General features: G+C 40.8%; 1 protein-coding gene across 1 annotated transcript in view; it reads right to left on the reverse strand.

Moving 5' to 3' along the window:
- DUSP22 (dual specificity phosphatase 22) overlaps positions 1 to 16195 on the reverse strand; it is a gene marked incomplete at both ends in the record, with an annotated part of 42611 nt that overhangs the window by 566 nt on the left and 25850 nt on the right. Inside the window, 3 exons of the mRNA XM_082015566.1 lie at positions 2489 to 2660; positions 4169 to 4243; positions 9643 to 9692. Of these exons, the coding sequence (XP_081871692.1) occupies positions 2489 to 2660; positions 4169 to 4243; positions 9643 to 9692 (297 nt within the window). The remainder of the gene's footprint in view (positions 1 to 2488; positions 2661 to 4168; positions 4244 to 9642; positions 9693 to 16195) is intronic.

Genomic DNA, 16195 nt, shown 5'->3' on the forward strand with positions numbered 1-16195 from the left:
AGGCTGCAAGAAGGCTGAAGATCAGAAAGTGAACCACTCATTTTTTTTTTTTTATCCTGAGCTCACAAACACCAGTAGTAGAAAAAGTACTGCAGATATCAGGAAAGGTATCTTCTAGGAAGAAAAAGCCCAGGAGCTTTAAAAGCTATAGAATAGGATCCTGTATGTCACTGACATGAATGACTGAATACGGTACACGGTAACAGATGCACCAGGCCCAGTTAGAGCTCAGTCCAGCTCTGTATGCTGGTATGAGAGTAGCCAGATGTAAATTCCAAGGAAAGAATCATGCAGTGGCAGGGCAATAATGCTGGGACCTTTACCTGGTCATTTCCTCAGCTTCCAGCAATCTTCAGCTCAGGTACTTTTGGAGGCTGAGGCAGTATCTTTGTGTTTGATAGCAACAAATGAATTTTTCTGCCATAAGATCACTTTCTGAATCCACAAATTTTTACCACAAGATATCTGGATGCCAAGAAGCTCCATAAGTACATATTGTGTATAAACCCCCCTCCATTTCCTTGATTGGGACCTGCCAATTAATAGCTCCTTCTCACATTACAGGGAAGAGTGGAAATCACACCTCTTCACTTTCTCTCTCCCACTCAGCTTTATAGACCTTTACCATAACCTTCTCTGTCCTTTCTTTGCCAGCTGAAGAATTTGAGTCCACTTAGTCATTCCTGACAATCTTGTTGCTTTTCTCTGCAGAAGCAGCAGGTAGGCACAGACCCCAACTGTTCCAACACGGTGGGGATAATATTCCTGTGACAATTTTTAAAGCCTTAACTTGCATAACTTTTTTCTGTTTTGGGGTCATAGACAGCTTTATCCATAAGACCATTTACTAGGACACTGTGAGACAAGACTCAACATCGTTACTCCCTCCCATTCTGAAAAAAGCCAAATCTGAAGCTTCAGGCTACTACGTGGAATGCTGGAATTGGTGCAAACCATATTATGACCTTTGTGTCTAAACCCCTTCCTGTAAGACCAAGATCTAAGGGACACCATTCCAGAAACTCCACAGGATACCACCCTATACTGGCACAGCAAAACACCCATGTGCTGAAGTCAGAAAAAAGTTCACGCCCTTGGCAGATGGCATTATTCCACTGAAATCAGGTGTGTAAACAGACACCTGCTAAGGATGTGGTTGCTGTTAAGAGACAGTAGGAAACTACAGCCCAGCCAGTGACTACAGGTGGATATTTCTTTTCGCAACCTACTGCCTCCCCCTCAGTGAAAAAAGGCACAATGTGCAGTCCATAGTGGATGAAAAAAGAGAGACGTTACTGTCTTTATTAGGCTATTTGCATACAGCCTTAATTGTCATTGCTGTTAGCCCAGACCAATTAGAGTAGAAATGACTGTAAGGGAGGAAGGAGACAAGTCTGGAAAGTCCCCCTCTGACTTTTGTCTCTTAAAAATCAGTTACTCTACCATTTACACCAGTTCCAAACGATCCAGGAAACATTCAGTTAAGTATTAAAAACCAGCAAATATTTACAGTTGCAAACTGCATCATGCAAAACAAATGGTAATTTCTAAACTCTGAGCTTTCTGCAGCAGAATGGCAGGGATGGAATAAAAAAAAACCCCAAAACACAAACCAACACCCTTTGCCTCATATATTTTGCTTTCCGATTTTGGTTTGCCTCTGTTGTTATTGTTGATTTTTTAATAAGCACAATAGGCACAAAAGCCCAAAGAACAGCAACATGCTGAGCAATGGAAAACAGAGGGGACGGCCAGAGTAGGTTGTTAACATAAGTGGAAGTATCACCCACGGGGAGCAGGTCTTATTGCGTGGGATGGTTCTTTTTAGGGTAAGAGACTAATTGTTGTTTTATGAAAACCGCTTTGCAGTCTTACTGTTCTCTCAATTCTCCTGGTCCTACAAAGCCTTCAAAGGCTAAGAAACAAAAAAGGGTCAGATTTGAGACTGTTCTACACAGAAAATTTATTAAGTCTCAGCCACGGAAGGTGGGGGGGGGAACATGACACCTAAGTCATAATGAGAACATAGTTTAACTCCTGGATAGCAAAGGTTTCCAATAATGATTTCGTTCCTGCTTACTATTCCAAATGAACATGTTGGGCAAAACCCACTACTTTTATGCAACTGGTACTTATAGGTTGGTCTTTCTGCTGCATTCTGAGCAACTTGCTCTTTAGTTTTTACCCCTCTAAAGATGTCAATCTTCTATTGTGTCTGAGTACACATGAAGCAATCGCTGGATTGAGAGCACAGCTAGGCAGGAGGTGTGTTTAGATGTTGTGCTTCATCCCTCCTCCCATCCAGCATTCCCTGATACCTTCAGTTCCATCCATACCTCCCCAGTGGAGCAGGCTTGGCCAAGAAGCCACTCCCTCAAAGCAAAAACAGGGAATCAGATTAACCACCCAGGCCTCAAAATAAGGAGAAGTATCCCATGATCTGACTTGGGGTTGTGTTTCACAGCTCATTTGTTTGTAGTTCATTTACCTGATCAACATCATGTTTTTCAAAGTCCTGTAGCTGCCTCTGGAAGCCCATATTAGGATTGGCACAGGATCTTGCTGCACGGACAACAGACAGTGCATCTTCCCAACCAAAGTCTGTGATGGTCATGATGTAGGCAACCACCAATGTTACACTTCTGGAGACACCTGCAAGGCTGCATGAAAAAGGAGGTGCAATAAACCGAAGTAGTGCTATACTTCATCTACCACAGTTAAAGGCATCACTTCCCAACATCGCAGCAGACTGCTGTGTTGCTTGCCACCACGAAGACATATTACAATACTTGAGTTAAAGGGTTTTGTTGCTGCTTTTTCAAATGTATCAGAAGAAATCTATGACAAGATTGAGAAAGTGAGTTCTGAATGGTAATTCATATGAGACTGGAAAGGAAGAAAGAAGTATTAAGTCATCACAAAAGCAGGGGACAGTGCCCACCTTCTAAGTTAATTTGGCTTTTAATAACCTAGAAATAAGTCACCGACTTTCTTCTGCCGACGTAGATCAGAGCAGTGAAATAAGACCGTTCTCTCTCTACCATGAATGAAGGCTTCAATTTCATGGGGCCAAAATGAACTGAACTGTTAAAGTACGTATGTCTGGTTGCTTAAGCCCTTTTACTCTTTCTGCTATCTGTGTGCTGTGCAACTTCAACTCTCAAGACTCCAATTTTCCCACGTGAAACTGTGGGATAAAGTAAAAATCATTCACTATTATTGGTTTTACAATACTGGACAAAAAAACTCCCAACTATTACTATTGTGAGTATACAGAATGTGCTTGAGTTACATTTGTACCTGACTCTCACTTGGCATTTCAAGAACGTTTCATGCTTTTGAAATGCTTCACAAATTTAAATGTGTTTTTTGAAACTCCATCAGAATTCAGACAAATTATCCCTGTTTTACATACATGGAGACTGACCAAATGACTCATGCAAAGTCCTCTCATGAGTCAGTAGCAAACTAAAGATTTATGCTCAGGGCCTGTATACAAGTCCAGTGTTCAAATCATGACATGACTCTGATTCCAGATATAGACTCAGATATGTCACTTGGACATACAGCACAAAGACTACAACCAATAGCATAAAGCAAGAAAAAACCCAGGGTGGGATTTCCTTTTCTATTCTCTACAGTCCCTGGAGCATCTCTCCAATCAGAGATTTGCTATTAACAAATGCAATGTTTGAATGCTTCAGCAGTTTAAAGAAAAAAAGGAAAAAAAAAAATCAGTTTCTGTTCAGAAGAAATTTTTTTTAACAACTCTGAAGTCACCAAAATAGCTGTTATAGAAACTAATCAAATTATTAGGATTATGGAAATCATCTTTAGAAATACAGTTATTAAAATAATGGAAAATAAATAATACATCCCTGGTCAATACACCTCTAGTCAAATCAACCCTACAAAAAGGTTTGATAAGAAGAGAAGGTCAAGAAGATTTTCTTGGGCTCCTTTTATCTACAGGCAGCTGCCCACCCCAGTGACTCACAAGTCCTAGCACGAGGCTTTAATAGCGTTTGCAAATCTTCTGGGGCTCTTCAGTCCAAGAGGATTTTGCTATAAAATGGAGATGAACGCTGACTTATCATTAAAATGACAAACATCCAAATCAAGGTAGAGAAACCCTTAAGAAGTTTTTTTTAGCAAGTGGTATACATACCAATGAACTAGGCAGCCTTCACCTGTAAGCCGGCACTCATGGATAAATTTGATGCTCTCTCTGAAATGCCTTGCCCTGAAAACAGAAGCAGAGGGCAAATAAAGAAAGTGCTCTATTTAGTAAAATCACTACTTAGAAAGAAAGAAAGGTATCTGAAAGCTCACTTAGCATTGTTTCTAGAATTTAGAACTGAATACAGGTCTTAAAAGGTAAAAGTTTGTGTCTGACAATGAAACACAAAACTCTTTGGCATAGTTATCCTCCACTCTACCTGAAGGAGAAACTGGTATCTTAGGCACTACAGCATGATAAACATTGACAAACACTTTAATTTGATGACTGGCAAGTCTATTTCAGTTTGTGTTTTATTCCTCTTTAAGCTAGTAACTTGACCTCACATGTCCTTGCATATGCTCAGACGTCAAATGAAACTCAGCACAGCTACATGAACAGTTCTCAAGGCATATTGTCTCTCACAAAGAGGCATCCACTAGCCACTACCCAAACTTGCGCGTAACTTTGACTGCACCTCCTTCAAACCAGGTACTAGGACACATCTAGATGTTATGACTTTCTTCTTTGCAACATGAAATCTCACCCTTTTGTCCCGGCTATGAAAAAATTCGCAATTCAAGACCTGGCTTCTTCAGCTCCTTCCAGCTTCCTCCCCGCAGATTGCAGTAGCCCTTCTGGCTGCCCTTATTCAGGGTGTCAGCCAACCCCTGCCTACAGCCTACCTTTTCAAACAGTGTAGGAGAAAACGTGGAGAAGATAAAGACTCAGTTTACAAACCTTAAGGTTTGTACTCTCATTGTCCTTTACACATGCCTCTTCATTTTAAGTGGGGCAAGTCTGAAGGAAAGTAACAGGGCAGCTACCATCATCTCAGTAAATCTGCACCATCACATCTTTGCATCTCAGTCCCAAGTTGCTCAACCTGTCTCTGCCTTTCAGACTGCAAACCCTTTGGGGCTGCCTACAATTCATCACAGGTGTAAGTAGCACCTATTAGTTCAATAGAGCTGGAATTCACTGTGGCCTTTGAGTGCTCTTGCAGTTTACGCTCGCAAGCAGTAGCCATGTGTGCAACACAGAGGAAAGAGCTTCTTAAGGGGCAGTCAGTACCAGGCTTATTGGCAAAGATGAACCTGAAAGCACACTGCACTCAACACTCATGAAACACAATGTCCTGTATGCAAGATGTTTCCCCTCTCAGGGTGCATATTATACCACAAGGGTAAAAGAAAAAAAACCTCAGCCCAGCACCAGCAGCCGCACAAAAATCAGGAATACCCACATAAAAGGAAGCTTCCCTTCCTGCCCAACAGTGCAGCTGCTGATACTATAAACACTCAAGACCTGGAGGAGGAGAACAGTGATGCAATAAAGTGACAGCGCCTGTGGAACTTGCAAAGGCTGATGTCTAAGCTGAAATATCCAAAAAGAGGGATCCCAAAGACCAGGACTCCCTCTCCAAGGCAGTTCTTGCATCACTGGATACAACATAGAGAACATAGCTGGAGAAGACTTGAGCAACTTATTTGGAAAATCTCAAGGCACAATGCAATCCCAAGCTTTAGGACAGCATGTCAACCCAGGATTTTATGTTTGTCAAGAAACCGATCAAGTATGTGGGATGAGTGAAGAAGAGGGACAAAGCCTTACGAATTCCTACTCAGTCTGCCACTCCAAAACATTTTCACTGGCTGAGTTCTAACAAATTATGGTGGTCATGGCCAGGTCTGCCTAGGGGGCACGAGCAGCTTCACACAAATTAACTCAGAGGATAAATCAGATATTGGGCTGCGTGTGCAAGAGGCATTGCTATTGCACAAGAAGGAGCACTTATCCAACATTGAATGGATTCAGTCAGATGAAATTTGGTTAGGGCTGGATTGACAACATCCCAATCTTCTCATACACTCATCTTTTCTCTTTCTCTCTAGAAAATCTGGCCAACAGCACAGTTCTAAGCACCACTGAATTCACTTCAATGGTCTAGCACAAATTTTGGTTAAACACTTCAATGCTTTGGTTTGAAAAATATCTGCAAATGAGCGTAACACCTTTAAAAAGTACTAAATATAGCTAGCAGTGAACTCCATTCACTCAGTTGTATTCATCCTTCCTTATTGCTGACACTCGGTCTGCTGAAACACTGTCAAGTGTTAAGTATTTACAGACATTCATGAAAACGAGAAGAGGAATAGCCAAGCTTAGAATTAGTGCTGCTCTATAGAACCATGGGCCCACCTCACCTTGAGTCAGAGAAAAGGAGAAATGTATTCCTCCACAACACTATGGTATCAGGGTCTCTGCTGGCTCCAGCAGATACAGTTGTCTAAACTAATTTTCAAAGTTATGGTACAAACCATATTTACATGAAAATTAATACTGAGGACCAGCTAGCTGTGTGGCAAGTGCCACAGATACAAAAAAGAATGGCAAGTCTTACATTAACCACAAAACAGTTGATTATCATCTGTAACAGGAAAGCACTTGACAAATGCGTTGATTTGCAGCCTATTTGTTGGACTGAACAGTTACTTCAAGACAATTTATTACAAAATATCTGGCTTTTACATCTCCCAGCTTAAAGCTGGGTCCTGAACTGCATCATCTTCACAGTAGGAAAACACCACAGGAAGAACCAGTACAGCACCCCTACGAGCATGTTGTAAAAGTTATCTAAACTTATGCATTACCAAACTGGATAATCCAAAACGAGGCTGAAGGCAGAGTTCTGATACCAGATCTACATATTAATTTGTTGCTAGTCAGACTTCTATGAATATTATAAAGGTTAAAAAGCAAGCATCCAAATCAGTAGGAAGAAGCATCTTGATCTTTCTTTCATCTGGCAACGTAAATGCAACAAAGACCTACTTAAATCTCTTTTCTTAATAGGTTATCTGGCTTCTATATTATCATCACTAACAGCCAGACCATTCGAGGTTAGTTCCTTATAGAAACACATAGCCTAAGACAATTAGCCGGAAAAGGACAGGAAGGGAAGATTTGATTTCTATAGAATTAACTTTTTAGTAACAGGTTCTATAGGAGAAGTTGTTTCTGGAGAATTCAGTAGCCCAAGGTAAAATTCTCACAGTCCAGGGAAAACATTCATTTAACACCTAGGAAGCACCTCAAGTCTCAAAAGCAACTGCTTGATACCTATGCTTTGTAGTGGCAGAACACAGAAGTAGAAGCAAGCTTTCGAGCCACTTTAGTGAACACCTACATGTTAATAGGGGAATCCCTGCTGTATTTCCCTGGCAATTCATTCCTTTGAGGAAGGGAGCCCCACTAAGCAAGCATACTAGGAGTAAATTTGCATTACACACATAAGTAATCATAAGTTTCCCTCACAAAACTGAGCTGAAGTGATTCATCAGCTCACAGTCCCAAAATTCAGCAGGTAAAGGCTTTCAGTTGGACCTTATCAATCTGCCGAAACACAAGGACCTACAATACAGGATGTTGCTTTTGTTTTTTCCTGACACCACCAGAATCCCTCTTTTGAAAGAAGAGGGTAGATACACAAAGGTGTTGCAGAGGGACCAATTCCCTTTCCTGTTCCCCAGCTACCCCTCCCTCTGCAGAGGACACTGGCAGTACAGTTAACCGCTCCTAGAGAAGACTGTGTCAAATCTCACAGGCTGAACAAAGATAGCTTCCTCTTGCTTTCAGAAGATTGCAAAGATGTGCAAAGCAAGCAACATCGCTATTTGCGAGTATCATGATTTGATTTTACGTGAAGATCTGGACCGTATAAAGCAAAAAAGAAAAATCGGTTACTCATCAAGTTTTATTTTAAGTGATAAAATGTATCAGTATTAGAAGTAATGACGTTTGCTTGCAACCACCTGATACCAAAGCAAGTATTTCAGATGTCTGCAGCATAACAGAAACAATACTCATGCAAATATTGTATCTTCTTACTGAAGCTCTAAGAGCTTTGGTACTGCGCCAGACAGTTTAAGCGCTGGAGGTGGTTTTTCAATATAACTTCTTGATATATAACAGTGAGGGAGGGTCTGAATTGTACATTGATTAACGTTCACCACAAATGCCGTCCTTTCTATTTCCATTCCCAACTGATCCAAATCTCTATTAACAAAGGAAGCAGATTTGCAAAACATTTTCAGAAATGCTATGCAGATCGCAGCACAGCAACAAACAATTAATATGACAACATGTGAATGTTTCCCTCTAATCTTGTATTTTTTTCCTCCCCAAAAGGATTTAAAAAAAAAAAAAATTTTTTTTTTTTAAGTATCAAGGCCACAGAAGTTGTCCATGACAAAGGTGGGTTACCTGCCTGTCTTCACATTACAGATTTGTCTTGAAATTTAGTGGTTTTGGGTGTTTTTTGTTGTGGGGTTGGGGGGAGTGTGGCATGGTGGGGTTTTGGTGTTTTTTTTCCCTTCCCCTAAAATCACAACAGAAATGTAGAATGAAAAGGCAAGTCACCACACATCAAATGCCACGATGGAATCTTTCTAGGGCACGAGAAACACATATTCTAAAAATATCCCCCGAAAGCATGAGCCGGAATATTGCTGTGATGTGAGAGAAAAGCAGTGCTGCATTTCCTTCCGTACTTACCAGGCCTCTTTCAACTACTTGTTTCTCTACAAAACTTGGTAGCAGGATGTGGCTGAAACCCCCCTCGCCTCTCCCCAACATAAACAGTGAGCTCTAGAAGAAAGACTTGGTCACCATCCAAGTTCTCTTACAAAACCTGTTTTGATTTCTCTTTGGAATCAAGACTTGCTATGCTCAAAGGTTCAAAACATTAAAACCAAGGGCAAGTCAATTAGTGTTTCATGAACGCTGTCAGAGATGAGAAAGAGCGAGGCTGGGACACCCTAGTTTCAGTACATATATCCTCAAGGCAAGAGTCACTGCAGGGTAGAAACTCCCCACCGTGCCAGTCTACTACCAAGAACAGCAAGGCCTTTTAAGTCAGGTTCAAGAGGTCCAGGGCAGGTAGTTGGAGGGGTAGTTTGCACACTGGGACTTTATCCTGAAGGCTCACCGTGGGGAATTTATTTCAACCCTTGAAGCACCAGGCTTCATACCTCTTTCAAATATTTTCTTCTTGTTAATGGCAGGAGATAGTGCTAACAAAAAAAAAGAACAACCAAGAAAATTATTTACAAAAATAATGGCTAGAATGAACTGGGACTAAATTAGGAGCAGACTCACTAAGGAATTCCCAAAACTTAAGGCCACAAATGAAGAAGAGTATTTACGTACTGACTCTCCTACAAACCCTTACACACAAAAAGCAGGGTCTGAACCAAAGTGGCTGGAATAAAGCGTTACTGTGTTTTCCTAGCAGATTACAAACCACATTTGTGTAATATTTGTGAGAGATCAAAATCAGATCTCTCAGCTCATTGTAAAACAGGCATCACGGTATTGAGGGATTTCTGGGGTTTTGTGATTTATTTTTAAAGAAAACTTACAAGTTCTGCGAGGGCGAGTCAGCAGCAGGAATGCACAGATACTTCACTCCCTGTGTAAAGAAGCAAAATGGAATGAGAAGAAAATATCCAAGTTAAATACATTTATCTACCACCACACAAGTCCTGCTCTAGACTGGTGCCATTCTATTGACTTTGAGGAAGGCACACCATTATTCAGACAAGCACAGATCATCTCTATGCAGACAGATTTTAAAACACCGTTTTCACATCTGCTTTGTTGCTAAGACACCAGCATATAGCTTAGTCATGCTTATCCCAAGGCCCAATAGCAAGTTTTTTAAAATAGAAGCATATTTACTAAAAAGATGTAAATCTCTTTTTCAAAATCTCATTCTTCTTACATTTCTAGTAAAACTAAGTTGCATCTTCTCCTACTCTTCCCTTTCTCTGAACAGATGCTACAACCTAAAATTGTAATAAGCAATTTCTTTTGATCCCATGCAATAATTTTTCTTTACCTAGTTAATAAACCAAACAAAATGCATTTAGGAGAAGAAACATGCTTGTGACATGGGGTTTGGTGGGTTTTTTTTTTTTTTTTTGAAACTTCAAGAAGGACAACTGTAAAACTCATACGTTTCTTCCACAGAGTTAGCCTCACTTTCTTAGTCAGCTATCATAATAAGTTACAAGATCAGTTAGGGAAGTTAGATTACCATTTCTGATGCATTAAAAATGTTACTGGGTATATTTAAAACAACACTATAATCATATACTACTGCTTTGCATTGTCAACGCTCATTTTAACTGTCATTTTATTTTCAAAGCTTGTTTTGCTCCTATGACTGTCAGGAAAAAAAACACTTCTGAAAGCATGTTTAGCTAACTTCTCAAATAGGACTTCCAAGAATATAGGCTGCAGCTCAGACACACAAAAACTAAATCATTCACTGGAAGTCTTTTGACTTATCTCAGATGCAGAGTTATGAATTTTTCAGGTGTACCTGTAAAGACAAGGACTCACAGCAAAAGGTCCACCATAAAATGCACCTTAGCTGATCTTTCTGGAGCAATGCAAACCCCTGTAATAATCCTGCATGTTCAACAACACACGCAGAAAGTCACACATTTATCTACAAGAGATCCTTTGGCAACAAGGTGGAACACAACATGCATCTACCAGGCATTTCATTTGCCAGCTGGGGTGGGGGGATGGGAGGAATTTTGGGGAATTCTCATTGCTCAGCTATGATGGTTACCTGAGGCAGCATCTTCTCCAACACCACCTTTGCTTTGCTCACTCAGAAATCCCTCCTGAATTTCCCTTGCACACACTTCATTACTTCACTTGCCATCTTACACCAAAGAGTAATCCCTTTTATAAGAGGTCCTTCTCCCTGGTATCATGACACACTGTCATGCTAATCCTCTGCAAGATGCATGAACTTCACCACTATGTCAGAAACTATGTGGTGATATCTCACCCCCATCACTTCTCCACCACTTACACATGGCACCAGCCATTTTCTCAACCCACCAGAACCCATTCAAGCCAGTGTCATCACGGCTTCACGGATCCGAGAGCCTGCCCTGCCTCCTCCACGCGTTACCAGACTTCCTCACTCTGACAGGCTATCCCCAGCGTGCCACAACTGAAGGAGAGCTGCTACTGTCTATGGCCTTGTGGTTTGAGGAAGGCAGAGTCTGAGTGGGGAAGGATCTGAAGACAGTCCTAAGCGTGGAGATGGAGACGTGGCGGTGCCTGACGACGGAGAAGGCACCATCAGGACAACACCAAGCCAGTGACAGCATGTGGCACTTTGTGCAAGAGCTGCATGGCAAAATGCAGCTGAGGGGGGAGAGAATGAGAATGAAGTCAGTTTGCAAACCAAAGCAGCTTTCTGCTGGAGGCAACGGCATCAACAAGTAACAGTCCCTCCTGCCTTGTATCAGGAGAAGGGACGCCTGCAGTGGGAGACCAGGATGGCTCCACGGCCATAAGCTGATCCACAATGGCTTGTGCAGATACATTCATTTAGAGAGACAATGCAGCAGTGATACGATAGGCTGCTGAGCCAAGGATGATAATTATATTGTGACAGTTTAATTACGATAATAGGCATATTGTATGACGCATCTGAGAGGTTTATCTCGGACACTAGTATCACTTCAAGTGAGTCACTCCAGTAGCATGAGGGCCTGTGACCTGAAAGTAAATTTACACGCTATTCTTTCCCCTACTTCTCTAGACAGCTCCATGCCACTAATTCTGCACCACCAAGGCAAAAAACAGGAAGAAAACTGAAGGTAGGAGATGGCTTAACTCCGGAGCGCACTATGCCAGAAGGTTCGCTCTTCCGTCACGCACTGATGCAAGTTGTTCCACAGGTTTCAGAAGCTATGGCACATGCTGAGTGCTTTTCACAGGCTGAGTGCAGAGGGGCTTTCAGATCATGTTCACTTTAAAAGCAGAAGTAGCACCAGCACAAGTTTAAGACCCACAATGTTCTTTTTTTGTCATGGCTGGCTAGTTCCCACTACCGCAAGCAAGCATGAAACTTGCCTATGAGAGACCACACATGGTACTGAACAGCTCATCCAGAGCCTGATCCTGGAGGTCTTCAGCACTTACAACTTCCAGTGAAGCCCACAGCACTCTTTTCACTACTGTGCTTGCAAATGCTCAGCATCAGCCTATTTGCCTTATTAATGTAGCTTCTCAGACAGTAGATGGTTAAAGTTACTGGAATTTGGTATTTTGACCAGTGCACGTCACTTGTACGATGTTTTTGGAAGGCTGTGGTGATGGACTCCTCCCTGTGAGGAAATAATCACACACTCACCTCAGAAATAGTTAGAGGTGGGATTTCAAAAGTACTGTGCAGTGACTTCACCTGACTCCCACAAAAATCAACAGTGAAACTCTCAGTGACTTTGACCCAAACACAGTTTGGGCAGAGTTGGTAACTCCTGAGGATCCCACTCTACCATCAAGTTTTGTTTCTCTCGGTTGAAATACAACAATAGTAACAGGATCAAATATCATTCATTGTAATTGGATACCTGAAATGCAACAATGACACAAGACTGTATGGGGCAGGCATTCATAAATGAGACTTCAAGGAATTTTCTGTGTACATATTCATACATTGATTGCTGGAATTAGCTTTTCTTCACATATGCTGGATAGACTTTCTTTTTTAAACATATAGGAAGACACTTAATTACTGAACCCTGCTGCCTGTGACTGTTTTTTTAAGAAAAGAAACTACCCAGGATCATAATATTATTTGTACACTTGTGCCCCAAGACACTGCTATCCTTCCTGCACACGTACTCTGCAGATTTAAGAACTGTCCCAAAGGAACCTTTTAAAGCGCAACAGTTTATGCCAACTGAACAAGCAAATACCGGCAACATTTTAGATAGGGTACCAGCATGCAAGAAAGATAGAGACATCACTATTTGTTATCAAGCAGTTTGTTTGCCATTCTGAAACTGCAAAGCATAAGATGTAAGAAAACAACAATCACTGAAACAGCGAGTAAAACAGAGTAAGCTAAATCAAAAGACTGTTGTTGAAGAGTCAAGCAGACCAGCTCCTAGTGAAAATTTCAACAAGCTCCAAATCAGTACCTAATCTTCAGTTTCATTAAATAAACTTGAATCTGGTTGCAAATGCAGTATCTAAAGCTGAACCAAAATTGCATATTAATAAGGATGGGAAGACAAAATACACATTTGATATCAATGATATGGAAGTGTATTTTATTTATTAGTTTATTTTAAAATTAACTCTGTTTTGTTCCCTAGGAATGACAATTCTCTAAAAAGTATTCAGTGGAGGAACGACAGAACAACTGAAAACAGATATTGTACCACTTCTACACACACTAATTTAGGTTCCACAGAATAGCTAACTCTTCTCAAAAGATCGTATTTGTTGAAAGCAAAGAGTAAAGCTTGCAACTATAAAAACTGATTAAAAGAGAAATATCATTTTAAATCCTGCATGAAATACATCAACTTTATTTATTGAATACTGCTGCTAATAACGTTGTTATTCAAACATTTATTCAGCTGACAGCTGTTTTCAGTTGTGTCTTATCTCTCCAGATAAGCTTTTTCCCAGATAACCTATTAAAAAAAAAAAAAAATCAATCCAACCTTTTTAACTAAACAGAAGCTATGTACATTCTCAGGTAATACAACATTCCATACATAGAATCATAGAATAGTTTGGGTTGGAACAGACCTTCAAAGGTCATCTAGTCCAACTCCCCTGCAGTAAGCAACGACATCTTCAACCAGATCAGGTTGCTCAGAGCCCCATCTGACCTGACCTTGAATGATTCCAGCAATGGGGCATCTACCACCTCTCTGGGCAACCTGTGCCAGTGTTTCACCACCCTCATTGTGAAAAATTTCTTCTAGATCTAGTCTAAATCTGCCCTCTCAGTTTCAAACCGTTAGCCCTTCTCACATTGCAGCAGGCCCAGCTAAAGAGTCTGTCCCCATCTTTCTTATAGGCCTCCTTTAAGTACTGGAAGGCTGCTATAAGGTCTCCCCAGAACCTTCTCTTCTCCAGGCTGAACAACCCCAACTCTCTCAGTCTGTCCTCATAGGAGAGGTGTTCCATCCCTCTGATCGTTTTTGTTTTTCCTCTGGGCCCTCTCCAACAGGTCCATGCCTTTCCTGTGCTCAGGGCTCCAGAGCTGGACGCAGGGCTCCAGGTGGGGTCTCACCAGAGCGGAGAGCAGGATCTCCTCCCTCGATCTGCTGGCCAAGCTTCTTTGGATGCAGCCCAGGATAGGGTTGGCCTTCTGGGCTGTGAGCGCACATTGCCAGCTCATGTCCAGCTTTTCATCCACCAGTACCTCCAAGACCTTCTCAGCAGGGCTGCTCTCAATCCCTTCATCACCCAGCCTGTACTGATACCGGGGGTTGCCCCGACCCAGGTGCAGGACCCTGCACTTGGCTTGTTGAACCTCATGAGGTTCACACGGGCCCGTTCCTCAAGCTTGTCCAGGTCCCTCTAGATGGCATCCCGTCCCTCTGGCGTGTCAACCACATACAAAATGTGTTCAAACCCAAACTCCTAGGTCAATAAGATGCTGAATACAGCTTTCTACTGTTCATCTCAATTCAGTACTACCTTCCACTTGTTACTTTTAAAATCATTACTCACTTTCCTTTCTCCATCAATCACCTTTACCACCAAACACCCCTACCCTCCACCACACACACTTCTCTCAACTTTTTCCTTATTATTCATATGATGATCCTAACTGATGTCCTTGTTAAATAAAAGCAGCACTCCCGTTTCTTCTGGTGTATTTAACCTGTCAAGATTACCTCAAAAAAAATCAGTAAATTAAAATATAATTTACTTTTCTGTTTTCTGTTTCAGCAGAGTAACCACCAAAACTAGATTTCTGTCTCTCCTAGGCCCTGAAACTAAATGCTACAGTTAAACCGATACAGTGAGAGCTAACAAAACTAGAGCAAGTATTCCGATTTCAAGATCGTCAAAGTTGAAACAAGCGAGAGTTAAGTAAAATTTCTAAAATTCACTACTATTTGAGAAACAACAACACTTGCACAATTTCATCACAGATTCTAGAACTAAGTCAGTTCTGCTACAGTGAATATCGAGGTATTGAAAGCAAAAAGATTTAAGCGCACACACATATATGCAGAGGTTTTACACTGTAGTTAAAAAGGTATTCAAGGAATTGCAGTCATTTTCAAATTTCTAATTATTTTAGAGGTCAATCTACTAAGATTGGAAACTGAAGTTATTTCACATTGGGAAAAGTCACTAAGACTATAGAACAACATCTTCCTAATATCGTTAGCTTTTAAAAAAGATTATTGAATCTTTGTTATTAAATCCAGTATTTCATGAAGGGCTCAGAAAATGCAACAGTAAGTTTCTTAAGTAACACTGTTTCTATTCTACTTACCTGTATCTATTTAAAAAACTCCAGCTTCTTTTTAACTAAACTTTTAAAAGCTGGCATTTGTGCTTTCTTAGTAGAATGTGTAGAATTTGGCAGTAGCAAAATGACACATCTACAAGTGCTACTTATCAGATAATGGGTCAATGACTGAGAACAGGATCTCTAAAGAGCATGCACAAATTTAATCACACAATACCGAGAATAATTTCAACTCCAAACAGGATAATAACAGTATAAAGAATATAAAGAACAATATAAAGAACAGTATTGTAAGACAAATGCAGCACCTATGCGGATGTTTGCTCCTTTGTAATGATCAAAGATGTTCTGAAGTGATTAAGAACGATGCTCAGTTTGATTAAACCCTAAGTCATACTAACATCCAGTTTATCCATGAAAGAAAATTGTGCAGTGATTTTTATACAAACCGGGTACTCTAACAAAACAGCATGCATGAGAATAAGAGGAAGGACTAAAAATGCTACTCATTATTTCATGTTTAGTGGGTTTTCCAAGTAATGTTTTTTACTGACGTTCTTCAGAACATCATCCCCACCACTACTGCATATACATTTGTGAGGTTCTAGTTAGCACTGGAAACCCGAATCTAGAATTTCAGATGTTAAAAG

The sequence above is a fragment of the Phaethon aethereus genome (genome assembly GCF_964289735.1).
Source record: "Phaethon aethereus genome assembly, chromosome: 2".
In the NCBI taxonomy this organism is placed as follows: Eukaryota; Metazoa; Chordata; class Aves; order Phaethontiformes; family Phaethontidae; genus Phaethon; species Phaethon aethereus.